Source organism: Pongo abelii, chromosome 2 (genome assembly GCF_028885655.2).
Source record: "Pongo abelii isolate AG06213 chromosome 2, NHGRI_mPonAbe1-v2.0_pri, whole genome shotgun sequence".
In the NCBI taxonomy this organism is placed as follows: Eukaryota; Metazoa; Chordata; class Mammalia; order Primates; family Hominidae; genus Pongo; species Pongo abelii.
Window position 1 is genome coordinate 116635078 of NC_085928.1, and position 14798 is coordinate 116649875.

Genomic DNA, 14798 nt, shown 5'->3' on the forward strand with positions numbered 1-14798 from the left:
ATACTCTCTATCTTGATTGTGGTAGTGGTTATACAGCTGTATGAGTTTGCCAAAACTCTTGAAACTTTTTAACCTGGGTTACACAAAAAAGAGTAATTTTTACAGTACGCAAATTTACCTTAATAATTTTTTTTTTAAATGAGACATGGTCTTGCTCTGTCACTCAGGCTGGAGTGCAGTTGTGCAATGACGGCTCACTACAGCCTCCACCTCCCAGGCTCAATCAATCCTCCGCCTCATCCTCCTAAAGTGCTGAGACCACAGGTGTACACCACCACACCCTGCTAATTTATTTTTATTTTTTGTAGAGATGGGGTCCCACCATGTTTTCCAGGCTGGTCTCTAACTCCTGGGCCCCAGTGATCCTCCCACCTCAGCCTCCTAAAGTGCTGGGATTACAGGTGTGAGCCACCACACCCAGTCAATAAAAAATTAAACTTAAAAAAATTCAAGGACAGAAGACAGGCCTATGTAGTGATACAAGGTCTACTACAGAGTATAAAAACTAACGCTTACCAATAAGTGCTCATACATTAGACAGAATTAATAGCAACTCAAATTTTATACTTACTTCATGATTGCTATGAAATGTATAAATCTAACTAAAACAGAAATGAATATGTTCAGCTATATCCTCAAAAAAAGAAAATAAAATATGACTCTAACTGAAATCTTTGGAATTAAAGTCAATGGTTTCTGACTTGTACATAAGGGAGCCAGATACTTAGAACAAATGTATGATAGGCTAAGCATAAGAGCTAAATCTTGATCAGACTACAGAGAGAAAGATTACGTACAATTTAAAGTACAGTATGAATTCTTATTGGTACTAAAAGGCTACATTTATTCAAGCCATGTTGACAAGGCAGTGCAGTCTGTTCAAGAAAGCCTGAAACACTGAAAGCTTAAATACTGATTTTGAAAGGTAAGAATAGCATCAGTCATCAAATATTAAGCTGCTTCTCTTCAATTTTTAAAGTGCTTTAAATACCAGGATTTTAAAACATTTTGGCAAATAGCCTTAATATAAATTATAATTACAAAGAAAGCTTTCAGTTTTTAACTAGAAGCAGCTACTCAGAATCAAAATGAGCTATTACTTAGGTGATTACATAATCTCTAGCATCCACAAAGGCCACTGCTTATTAGGTTCTGGTTTCAGAGGACTATACCACCAGTGTTTCCAGTCCTGATCTCAAATACAAAAATGTCCACATCCCAACCCAGTGCTACAAACAGTTCCTGAGACTTTGCTCCATTATTTGATATTATTTCAGAGCCATAAAGACAAGTATTTGCTTAGTTTTATTTCAAATACAGCACTGAATATGCATCCCCATTTTTTAAACATAGGAAAATATATGTTAAGAAATTAAAGGGAAGAATTATTTAAAGGTAGTGGATTTTTAAGAGAAAGATAGGTCATTAAAATACTGAACTTTAAATGTCTGGTAAGTCAAAATTTCAGATCTGCAAAGTAAGTTCTAAGATATATAATTCTTTCAACATTACCCAAGAGAATCCCTAACTCCCTTTTTCAATAGTTAGATGCTGCTTCCCTTGGCACCATAGGTTACCATCAAAGCAAATGAAGAAACTTGTGTGTGTGCGTGTGTGTCTGTCTGTATTTATTATTATTATTATTATTATTGTTTTTGAGACAGAGTCTCACTCTGTCGCCAGGCTAGAGTGCAGTGGCGCAGTCTCGGCTCACTGCAACCTCCGCCTTCCAGATTCAAGCAATTCTCCTGCCTCAGCCTCCCGAGCAGCTGGGACTACAGGTGCGCGCCACCATGCCCAGCTCATTTTTGTATTTTTAGTAGAGATGGGGTTTCACCATGTTGGCCAGGATGGTCTCAATCTCTTGACCTCGTGATCTGCCTACCTTGGCCTCCCAAAGGGCTGGGATTACAGGCGTTGAGCCACTGCGCCCGGCCTTGTGTCTGTATTTAAATCTAGACTCATTTATGGCCAGAGCATTTCCTGACCATGGCCAACTCCTAGCTGAACAGCCTGGTGAACCCACTGGCACTTTTATGTATCCCCTCAATCCACACCCTCAACATCACCCAAAGGGAAAAAGCCATTTACTTCAGAATTAAACTTGAAGTGGTGTGGTCCCTTCTGAACACCCAGTGCTGCCATGCCAAATGGGGTTCTTCCCCAACCTGGGATGCTACAGTTAAGTACAGCTTGGGGCAAGTTTCTGGAGCCCAAAGACCTACTTTCAGGGTAGCCCAGACTGGAAGCAGACTCTTCTAGTCACTGGCCAGCAAGCCCTGTCTACGCACCATGAGTGCTAAATCCAGATATAAGGTCCTTTGTGTTTGCCCCAAGAAGACATTTCTGTTTACTTAAATGGATGCTTCCTTAACTGAGAAACAAAGTGAAAGCTATCAGGTTAAACACGCTTGCTAATCAAACAGAATATTAGATTTAAAATACATTTAAGTTAGGACACTCATGAAATTGAAGCTAAAATTTTGATATTAAGACCAAAGTTTATGAATGCATCTCATTAAGGTTGGTTAAATCACAGTTGTCACTGATGCCCTACTGATCTAGACTTGATTTCACAGTGAATTGTCTTTTCTCTTTTTAATGGACAATTAAGATTTTCAAAGCACTCACTGAATTTGACTTTTACATCAATCATTAGCATAATATTGAAATAAACCTTTAAAATGACAACTTTCTAATTCTAGTCTTCCTTAAAATACTTAATTTGGATAGGTCTAAAATCAGGGGACTTCTGCCTCCAAGAAGATGGAGTAGACATACGTCTTCCTCTGTTTCCCACTAAGCACAACTGAAAATCCTGGACATTATACATAAAATAAACATCAAAAGACTGTGAAAGATGGAAAGAAGAAAGCAGATTAGCTAGGGACCTTGAATCCTAAAGAACAATAGGGTGATGATTTCCCTGGGTTTTCTTTTTGCCTGGTAGATAGATCCTAGACTTGGAGGTAAAGAAGCTGGCTACGGGAGAAAACCGACAGTTGCAGACAAAGAGACCCAATAAAAGCCTACTCTCTGTAACCAAAGGACCAGAAAAGGGGCAGTCTAGCAAGACAGAAATCTTTCAGACAAAACTGCTCTACTATAGCCTAATATCACCCCCATCCCTCCCGCCACACACCTACTCATGCCAGAGAAAACCTAATGGCTACCTAGAATTCTACCCTCATAGGCTGTAATGAGGCATCCTACCACCCATGCTGGAGTGGTGTTAAAGGTGGCCAAATATGAAGCGGGGACTCATCCCTGAAAGCTGGTAATGAGCTCCTTCTTCTTCCAGTGGTCAGTGGAGACCACATGGCCACCTTGGACTTCTACTCTTATCCAGCAGTAATGAGGTGCTCCCCTTCCCATTGAGGTGGTGTCAGAGGAGGCACAGGAAGTCAGGGCTTTCACTCACAGCCAGTGGTAATGAATACTCCCATTGCAGTACAGTAGAGACCACACAGAAGCCGAACTCTCTTCCTGCCCAGCAGTAGGTCAAAAGAGGCCAAGTGGGGGCTGGGCGTGGTGGCTCACGCCGATAATCCCAGCACTTTGGGAGGCCAGGGCGGGCGGATCAGGAGGTCAAGAGATCGAGACCATCCTGGCCAACATGGTGAAACCCTGCCTCTACTAAAAATACAAAAATTAGCTGGGCATGCTGGCAGGCACTTGTAGTCCCAGCTACTCAGGAGGCTGAGTCAGGAGAATCACTTGAACCCGGGAAGTGGAGGTTGCAGTTAGCTGAGATCGCACCACTTCACTCCAGCCTGGGCAACAGAGTGACTCAGTCTCAAAAAAAAAAAAAAAAAAAAAGATTAAAAAAAAAAAAAAAAAGAGCCTAAGTAGGAACCCTTAACATCCACCTCCACCTGACATTAACAAGGCAGTACTTCTTTCCTGCTGGGGGCATGTCAGAGAAAACCAACCAAAACAGAAGGCTTAAATAAGACCCAGAGTCTCATAACATAATACAAAAATGTCCAGGTTTCAATTGTAATTTGCTTATTATACGAAGAACAAGGACTTCCCGAACTGAATGAAAAAAATCAATAAACGCCAACCCAACACCAGGATGACAGAGATCCTACACTTATCTGATAAAGATTTTAAAGCAGCCATGATTTTTTTTTAAAAAAATGCTTCAACAAACAATTAGGAGCATGTTTAAAGCCTGGGTAACATAGGCGGACCCTCGACTCTACAAAAAATACAAAACATTAAGCCAGGCAAAACAAAACATGTGCCTGTAGTCGCAGCTACTCAGGAGGCTGAGATGGGAGGATCACTTGAGCCCACAAGGTTGAGGCTGCAGTGAGCCATGATCACACCATTGCACTCCGCTCCAGCCTGGGTGAGACAGAACCTCAGCAAAGAAATAGTCTCAGCAGAGAAGAAGATATAAAGAAAAACCAAATGGAAAATTTAGAACTAAAAAATATAATAATTGAGATAAAAATCTCAGTGGATGTGCTCAATAGCAGACTAGAAGAAATAAGGAAAAAAACCCAACAAACTTGAAGACAGAACAACAGAAATTACCCAACTGAACAACACAGGGGAGAAAAGACTGAAAACCAAAAAAGCTCAGTATGGATAAACCTGTGGGACTATAACAAAAGATCTAACATTTATGTCATCATAGTCTCAGAAGGAGAAGAGAAAGAGCAGAGCTGAAAAAGTACTCAAGAAAATAATGCCTGAAAACTCCCCCAGTTTAGCAAAGACATAAACCAAGAAGCAGAATGAACTGCAAACAGAATAAGCTAAAAGAAATCCACGCCAAGACATATCATAACTAAACTTCTGAAAGCTAAAGATGGTAGGGCCACTTTGGAACACAGTTTGGCAGTTTCTTACAAAACAACAAAATACTCTTACCATACAACCCAGCAATGATGTTCCTTGGTATTTACCCTAAAGAGTTGAAAACTTAAATCTACATAAAGACCAGCACACATATGTTTATAGTAGCTTTATTCATAGGCTAAAACTTGGAAGCAACCAACATGCCCTTCAGTAGGCGAATGGATAAACTGTGGTACATACAGACTATGAAATATTAATCAGTATTAAAAAGAAATAAGTTAACAAGCCATGAAAAGACATGGAGGGAATGAAAATGCATATTACTAAGTGAAGGAAGCAAATCTGAAATGGCTACATACTATATGATTCCAAGTATATGACGTTCCAGAAAAGGCAAACCTATGGTGACAGTAAAAATATCAGTAGTTGCCAGGGATTGGGCAAGGGAGAGAGAGATGAATAAGTGGAGCACAGAGGATGTTTACGGCAATGAAATTATTCTGTATAATACTATAATGGTGGGTATATGTCATTATACATTTGTACAAACTCATAGAATATAAAACCCCAGGAGTGAACCCTTATGTTCTTGGACCTTGGGTGATGATGACTGTCAACACAGGTTTATCAATTGTAATAAATGGGCCACTCTGGTGTGGGATGTTGATAGTATGGGGAGCTATGCATCTGTGCAGTCAGGGAACATATGGAAATTCTCTGTGCTTTCTGCTCAATATGGCTGTGAACCTAAAACTGCTTTTAAAAATAAAGTATATTTTTAAAAACTATTGAACTGAATGAAAACCAAAATTGCAAAATATCAAAATTTGTGGGACACAGCTAAGGTAGTGTTGAGAGAGAAACTTGTAGCACTAAATGCATAAATTAGGAAAGGGAGAAAGCCTCAAATCATTCATCTAAGTGCCCCTTCAAGAACCTAGAAAAAGAAGAGCAAAATAAACCCAAATAAAGCGGAAGGAAGGAAATAAAGATAAGAACAGAAATCAACAAAGTTGAAAACAGAAAAGCAATGTAAAAAATCAATGCAACAAAGAACTGGTTATTTGTAAAGAATAAGAAAATTGAGAAACCTCCAGCAAGACTGACACACAAAAAATAAGATGGAGGACACACATTGTCAATATCAGGAATGAAACAGGGCATAACACTACAGATTCTGCAGGCATCAAAAAGGTAATAAGGGAATAATGCTATGAATAGCTCTATACACACAAATTTGACAACTTAGATGAAATGAATCAAATCTCAGAAAAACAAAAAACTACCCAAGTTACCCAATCTGAAAGAGATAATTTAAATAGCTCTATAACTATTAAGAAAATTCAATTTGTAGTTTAAAAATTCCCCCCAACCCCCATCCCCCCGAAAAAAAAGTCCAGGCCCGGATGATTTCACTGGAAAATTCACACCAGTTCTACACAATCTCTTCCAGAATACAAGAGAGGTAACACTGATACCAAACCAGATAAAGACAACACAAAAAAAGAAAACTGCAGACCAACATCACTTATAGACAAAAAAATCCTTAATAAAATATTAGCAAATAGAATTCATCAATATATAGAAAGAATTATACTCCACAACCAAGTAAGGTTTATTCCATGGACGCAAGTCTGGTTCAATATTCAAAAATCAGTTTAATCTATCCCATTAACAGACTAAAGGAGAAAAATCACGATTACATTAATTGTTGCAGAAAAAGCGTAAGACAAAAGTTAACATCCATTCTTGATTAAAAACTCTCAGAAAAATTGAATTAGAAGGTTACTTCCTCAACCTGTTAAAGAGTTCTATTAAAAAATCTACAGCTGACATTATACTAATGATAAAATACTGAATGGTTTCCCCCTAAGACTGGGACCAAGACAAGGATGTCCATTCTCACTACTCTTGTTCGACATACTGCTAAAGTTCTAGTCAGTGCAATAAAGCAAGAAAAAGAAATAAAAGGCATACAAGTCAGAAATGAAGACATATAAGTGTTCTTATTTGATGACATGTTTGTCTATGTAAAAAACCTCAGGGAATCTATAAAAAGCCTCTTACAACTAATAAGTGAGCTCAACAAGGTCATAGGATACAAGATAAGTATTCAAAAATCTTTTGTATGTCTGTATATTAGCACTGAACACGTGGGCACCAAAATAAAAAATAAATACAATTGACAGTCGCTTAAAAAATAAACACTCTACAGCATTGTAGGATAACTATGGGCAACAATACTATATAGTTTTAAATAACTAAAAGGAGGATAATAAATGCACCCAACACAAAGAAATGATAAATGTTTGAGATGATGGATATGCTAATTACCTTGATCTGATCACTATGCAATGTGTGTACATCATCATTATATACCCTATAAATATGTAAAATTATGATGTATCAATTAAAATATGTATAGTTTAAAAAGAACACTCAGATGTAAATCTAATAAAATATTAATAGGACTTGTATGCTGAAAGCCTGATGGCAGAATCAAAGATCTAAATAAATAGAGAGACATACTATGTTCATGGATTGGAAGACTTAATCTAGAAAAGATGTCAGTTTTCCTCAAATTGATACACAGGTTTAATTCAATTCCTATCAAAATCTCAGGAAGATTTTTTGTAGATATAGACAAGAGTATTGTAAAATTTACATAATGTGGCAACAAAACTAGAACAGCTAAAACAATTTTGAAAAAGAACAAAAGTTGGAAGGATCAGTCTACTCTATATCATGACTTATTATTTAGCTACAGTAATCAAGATTATATAGCATAGGCAGGGGGATGGACATATAGATCAGTGGGACAAAATAAATAAACTCAGAAACAGACCCACATAAATATGCCCAACTAATTTTTGACAAAGATGCAAAAGAAATTCAAAGGAGGAAGGACAGATAACTTTTTCAACAAATGTAGCTGAAGCAACCAGACCCTCAGAGACAAAAAAACAAACCAAAGTTTCACACCTTATTAAAAAATGGACTCAGACTGGATCATGAACTTAAATATAATGTAAAATTATAAAACTTGGAAAAAGCGTAGGAGAAAACCTTTGGGATCTAGTGCTAGGCAGAGAGTTCTTAGAGTTGACACCAAGAGCACAATCAATAAAAGGAAATATTTATATACTGCACCTTATCAAAATTTAAAACTTTTGCTCTGAAAAAGGCTCTTTAGAGGATGAAAAGCCAAGCTATAGGCTAGAAGAAATACTTGCAAACCACATATCTGAAAAAGGACTAATATCTATAATATATAAAAATTATCAAAACTTGACAGTTTAAAAAAATCCAATTAGAACATGGGCAAAAGATATGAAGGGACAGCTCATCAAAGAAGACATTTAGAAGAAAAATAAGCACATGAAAAGACGTTCAACATCATTAGCCATCAGGGAAATGCAAATTAAAACCGTAATAAGCTACCACCACATATCAGAATGGCTAATATGAAAAATAGTGAAGTGATAATTACTCAAGGTGATAGATACCCTAAATACCCTGACTTGATTATTACACTATTCTATGCATATAAAATATCATATGTACCTCAGAAAAATGTACAAATATTATATATCAGTTTTTAAAAAAGAAATGAAAAAGGTAACTCAAAGGAGTTCCTTTGTGGTGACAAACGAGTTCTGTAGCTTGTGATGGTGGTTATACAAATATAAATGTATTAAAGATGCATAAAGCTACAAAAAATGAATTCATGCAAAAACTGGTGAAATGTAAGGTCTGTAGTCTAAACAACTGTATTTGCCAATGTCAATTTCCTGGTTTTGATAATGAAATATACAATTATATAAGACGTTAGCGTTAGGGGACACTAGGTGATGGGTACATGGGACCTCTCTGTATTATTTTTGCAACTTCTTTCGAGTCTATAATTATTTCAAAATAAAAATTTTTAAAAACAGTGACAACACCAAATGCTGGTGAGGATGCAGAGAAACTGGATCACTTATACATTGCTGGTGGGTATGTAAAATGCTACATTTACTCAAGAAAACAGTTTGGCAGTTTCTTTAAAAAGTAAGCATGCAACTACCATATGATCCAGCAATTGCACACTGGGCATTTATCCCAGAAAAATGAAGACTTAGGTTCAAACAAAAACATGTATACCAATGTTTATTGCAGCTTTATTCATAATACTCAAAATCTAGAAACAATGTACAGATCATTCAAAGTGTGAATGGCTAAACAAACTGTGGTATATCCATGTCATGGAATACAATTGAGCAATTTTTAAAAGAAGATTAATACAAGGAACAACCTGAATAAATCTCCAGATAATTATGTTGAGTGAAAAAAAGCAATTCCAAAAGATCACATACTGTTTGATTCCATTTAGATAATGTTCCTAAAAACATAAAATTTTAGAAATGTAGTGGATTAGTGGTCACCAGTGGGCTAAGGAGCAGGGTGGGCATGGGAGGGAAGCAGTGTGACTCTGAAGGGCAACAGGAGGGATCCTCCTGGTGATGAAATTTTTCTGTACCTTGACTATATCAATGTCAACATCCTGATGTGATACGATACAGTTTTACGAGATGTCAGTAATAAGAGAAACTGGGTAGAGGGCATAGAAAGTCTCTGTGACTTCTTAAAACTGCATGTAAATTTACAGTTATCTCCAAATAAAAAGTTTAATATAAAAAAGTTAATCAGTCTGAATCTACTACAAATCTGCTTCTGTCATCTGAAATAATTATTGCTTCCAAAAGTCTTCTCTTTGCTATAATTTTGTTAGCAGCCCAAAGCTTAAAGTTTCTGAATTAACACTGAGTATTACAAACATTTAAAGGAAACACACCTAGCACCTTAGGCCAAAATATCTGCCCAAACAAATTTTCCTGCAGAAATCTCATCAAGGACACATATTAGCTTACAAAATAATTAACTGTTTAGATATCATTGATATATTCTCACTAATACTGCATACTAATTGAGATTTTTTTGGTTTTATTATTGTCCAATTCCCTCAAATTATTTCTTTCCCTTCAAAGAGCTATGGGAAATTTCTTTTTTTAGTTAAAAAATTTCATCTGTAAAATGAGCATATTTCATTAATATTTAAACAAATATTAATATTTCCTCTCCCTAGAGGAATCTTTGTTTTCCAGTCCTCTCCCTGAGGAATATTTGTTGTCAGCTTATTTCCTTCCATATTATTTTTTCTGTATTTCTAAACAAATATACAGTTGTGTGTGTGTATGTGTGATTTTTTTTTTACAAAGGCAGGAAACATACTGTTTATACTGTTCTTCAAAATTTTTCCTGCTTTAAAATGTCTTGAAAATTCACATATCTGTATGTTTAGATTTAATTTAGCTCATTCTTTTCAACTGCCTCACAATATTCTGCTATTGATGTATCATAGCCTAACCATTCACCTACTGACACTTAGGATGGTTCTAATACTTGCTATTGCAAGCAATGTAGCCATTAAGTGAAAATCCTTGTACATGTTTCTTTGAGCACAAATGAGGTTATTTCTCTAGAACAGAAACTCAGAAGTAGAACAGGAGCTTTCAGTGTGTGGTCAATACTGCTGTTTGGCTGAACCAATACCTGTTCCCACCTATTTTCAATCTTCTCCCCTCCTGCCTCCCACAGCAAAGGCTGGAAAAGCTGGAAACTCACTTTCCTCACTCTGTTTGCAGCAAGGGGCGGCCATGTGGCCTGGTTCTGGCCAATTAAACATCAGCAAAGTTTTCTGGGTGGTCCCTAGGAATGTTTTTGCGTTTCTGCTTTCCAGGTAAAAGGAATACACAAGACTGGCACTCTTTTTCCTGCCCTAAAGGTGGCTGTGGTGTTTGGAGGGGTGGCAGCCATGCTATATACATGAGGGAAAACCAGGAGAATCACTATGATGTTGACCCTGGTATCAATGAGTTGCTGAAAAAGCTATGAGCAGCCTACCTCAGACAGCTTATTATGTGGGAAGAATAAACTCCTATTGGTTTAAGCTAGAGTAAATCTGGTTTTCTGTTACTTGCAGCCAAATGTGTTCCTAATTGATTCAGTATTAAATTACTCTCTAAAAACTCTGTACTCACTTTATTCTCTCACAAAAGTCTATTAAGTCATTTTCCAAACCTTTGTCTACTTTGAACATTGGCAGTCATTTAAATGTTTAACCAAGCTGATGCATGAAAAGGTTTCACATGAAGTAGAGCACCATTTCATATATTTATTGGCCATTCAGATTTCTTCCTCTATGACTTTCTTGTTCCTAACTCTTGTCCACTTTTCTACTGTACTGTTGGACATTTTCTTATTAATGTGTAAGAGGAAACTTCCAGATTGCAAAGTAGGCTGAGTTAAACTTACAGGGAAATTTGTCTCTTTATCTTGACATTAGCAACCAAATCAAACACAACTGTAAGATATGAGCATTCTATGACAGGCCAGACTGACAGTGACAGTCTTCTCTGAGTTTCGCACCACCACGTGGCAATGTGTCAAGAAGTAATTCAACTTGGTGCAAAACACCACAGCCCATGCTTAGTACTTCCTTTGTAAATCTGTATCTAAAGAAAGATTTATGGAATCATGACACAGTGGTGAACCAGGCAGAGTCTTTAATGTACATCATCTCTTTAAACCCTCAGGTCACACCCCAGAAGTAGTGATTACTATTCCTATTTTACAGAATAAATGATGTAAGTAAACATGTAAAAGCAATAGTTTCTTCCCTATTATGAAACTTAAATATTTAAAATATTCCAGGACCAATATTTTTAAAACAAAATAATTGTTTATCTCAAATAAAATTACGTAAAATACATAAAAATGTATTTTACATAATTTTATGTGCCCATCTGAAGATATCAACACGCTTAAGCTAGAAACATTGCTGAACCAGTTTACTGGTTTATAAATCTGAAGAAACTGTTCCAACATTTAGCTCTAGAGTTTATTGCCACATTATAGGTAACCAAAATTATTTCCATTTTTTAAAGTGAAGAACTAAATTGAGTAGGATTTCAATGCTTCAGCAAGAAGGATCTACTAGCCAACCACCCCACCCCAGGGCTGCAGGTAAAGAATTCCTCTAATCGGTTAACAACCAACCAATCTGACACTGGCAAACAAAATAGGCTGCTAAAGATAATAAAAGATTGTCATGAAAAGTAATGTAAACAAGTTGAATAGAACAAGCACTATCCTGGAGTATTTGTACATGGTTTGGATTTTGGATAGATTGATTCTTTGTTTTAAAAATCCTAGCAGCTAGAGGAAAAGGGAAAGTTGGCAGAGCTCCTGCTCTTGCTCCTGGAGTCAGGTGGGGGGCAGCAGGAGGTCTGAGGCTCTGAAAAATATTTCCCTGCTTTATGCCACACCTCTCCTCAAAGAGCTGTGGATTCTCTCTGGCAAAGCATCACACAAAGCACTCAATCCACAGCTGGTAAGGAGCACAGGAAGCACAGGAAGCAAACCTCCTTGATGCCTCCAACCAAACGCTCCCTGAGGGCACACACCCAGCCAGGGCTCCAAGAACTAACAGCCCCTATGGCAGGAAGTCCAGATCACCAAGCAGCTGCCCACTTGGGTCCCAGAGAAATACGGGGATTTACCTGGAGCACTCTCTTGCAGAATGTTTTAGACCATCTGAAAGGCACAGAAAAATGCCTGAGAGAGTTTGAATTCTTTATTTTACATAAAAGAAATCCAGTCTGCAGACACATACAATGTTTGTGGTCTACGAAACTGCAAACAGGTTGACAAATGCCCAACCTGAGGGTACCTGCTGATTCCTTCCATTTTTCTGATGGGCTTGCCCAGTGGCCTCTGCCTGAGGAGAGGCAGAATATTCCCCTCACTCCCATGCAGATTTCTATCAGGGGCTGCACACCTTACCCACTGGCACAGCAAAGGTGGGAGCCCCTAGAAAGAAATGACTCATCCCCAAAGCCGGCTGTGGCCAGCTCCGGCCTGGAGAGGGGTCAGGGGTCCTGGCGGGCTGCACCTGACCTCAGTCCAGGTGTTCACAAGGCGCAGGACAGGAAGAGAATGAGGCAAGCTTTAGTCACCAGAACAAAAGAAGCCAGATTTCTTGACCCTTCAAAACAGTCTGTCCAAGTCCCAACACACTAGAGGCACAGAAAGCTCCAGGCATGCAAGAGAGGGGGACACGCCAAGTCTCTAAGTGGGAACACAGACACCAAGATAAAGGATAAAAAGGAAACAGAATGGGGGGCTGGGGTCAAAATGTGCCAAAATCAAACCAGGCACAGAAGCACAGCGCTGGCTGAGCCCTTGGCCAGCTCCCTGGGAGGGGACACTCCTGGCACCATAAGGGCTCCACAAGTGCCCTTTAAATCTGGGTCCTAAAAGGGCCCTGGAAGGGCCAGGCCTTGTAAGTCATCCCAACATGCTGGTGGCCCGGAGACAGCAAAGAGTGGAGAAGGGAGAAAGGGGGGATGGCTCCGAACTGCCTCTTCTCCCCCCCCAGACTCCAGCACTTGCACAACCAGCTAAACACACCCAGACACATGGCTTCATTGTCTGATACACAGGAAGGCACACACGTCTGTATACACAGGTTCGTGGTTAGGTGCACTGATGCACACAGCCTCATTGTATACAATTTACACACACACACACCCTCCCAGTAGAGGTATACAACACATTCAATCTGCCAGTTGGGTGGTGTAGTCACACAATCATACACACTCACAAACTCTGTCAGGAGTGAACAGACATAGAACCTCTCCAGGCTCATGCTCACGCACACACATTCCACAACCCCTCAGTCAGGCCCATACAAACCTCTAATACACACAACACAAACTCACAGCCTGTCAGGAAAAAAAGCACTCACAACGTCTCCGTTAGGTGCGCAAACCCTTACAATCTCACAACCTCTCTGTGAGGTGCACACACATCCTTACAATCACTCTGTCCGCGTGTGCACACACACTACAAGTGCATACACTTAGAACCTCTGTGTTAGGTGCACACACAGGCTCACAACTTCTCTGAGGGCGTGCGCGCACACAAACTCACAACCTCCCGGTTAGATGCACACACACTCGCTCCCAGTCTCTCCGCCAGCCCCTGCACACTCACACTGGCTCGGTCGGCACATGCACTCTGGCAGCCTCGCTCTCCTCCGGGCGCACCCCACACCCACGCATCCTCCGGGCCCTGTGCACCCCTCCCCCAGGCCCATGCCGGCGCCCGGCAGTGAACTCCAGAGGCGCGGGGTGTGCGCTCGCCCCCGGCCCGCGGCCGCCTGCGCCCCTCCTCACCTTTCTCGCCCGCGCCCGGCAACCGGCCCTCGTCCTCCTTGGGGTTGGTCACCTGGGTGATGATGGCCGGGCCGTCCATGAGTGCGCGGCGCGGCGGCCGCCCGCAGGCCCGGCCCCCCGCAAGCCAAGCGCGCGGGGGCGCGGCGCGGGGGGCGCGGGGGCGCGGCGCGGGGGGGCGCTCGCTGCCGCTGCCTGGGCGCGCCCGCCGCCCGGCCCCGCGCTCTGGGAGAGGCAGCCCGGGCCCGCGCCCCAGCTCCCGCCGCCGCCGCCGCTGGGCTCGAGCGGCCGCCGCCTCGTCACCATGAACCCCGGAGCCGCGCCCGGGAGAGCCGCGCACGGGGAGGCGGAGCGGGAGGCCCGGCGCCGCTGGAAGCGGGAGCGGGCGGGCGAGGGGGAAGGAGAGAGCGAGGGCGGGAGGGCGGGAGAGAGGGAGGGAAGGAGAAAGGAAGGGAGGGAAAGAAGGGCGGGCGGGCGGGTGGGTGTGTCCCGGCCCGGGGACCGGCCTCCGCCGCGGGCTCTGCCCGCTCGCCTGCTCGCCTAGTGGGGGAGAGGGGAGCGGGGCCGACACAGGGTGAGTGGAGGGCGGGAGGGGGCGGCCGCGCGCGCGGGGGCCCGGGCAGTTGAGTGGGGTGAGGGGCTTGGGGTGTAGCGGACGGCAGAGGGGCTCGGGGGGGTAGAAGTGAGGGGTGTCAGGGGGGCCTGGCAGAA

General features: G+C 41.1%; 1 protein-coding gene across 6 annotated transcripts in view; it reads right to left on the minus strand.

The window, feature by feature from the left end:
* The window catches only part of CTDSPL (CTD small phosphatase like), a 123097-nt gene extending 108607 nt beyond the window's left edge, over positions 1-14490 (minus strand). For 3 of the 6 annotated variants that reach the window (XM_054552329.2, XM_024244516.3, XM_054552330.2), the window contains exon 1: positions 14091-14248. In XM_054552329.2, the coding sequence (XP_054408304.1) occupies positions 14091-14169 (79 nt within the window). In that variant the 5' untranslated portion in view covers positions 14170-14248. Of the gene's footprint in view, positions 1-14090 lie in introns of all 6 variants that reach the window. The other 3 variants (XM_024244517.3, XM_063722138.1, XM_063722139.1) reach the window with 3 other exon arrangements.
* Positions 14491-14798: the final 308 nt, after the last annotated feature.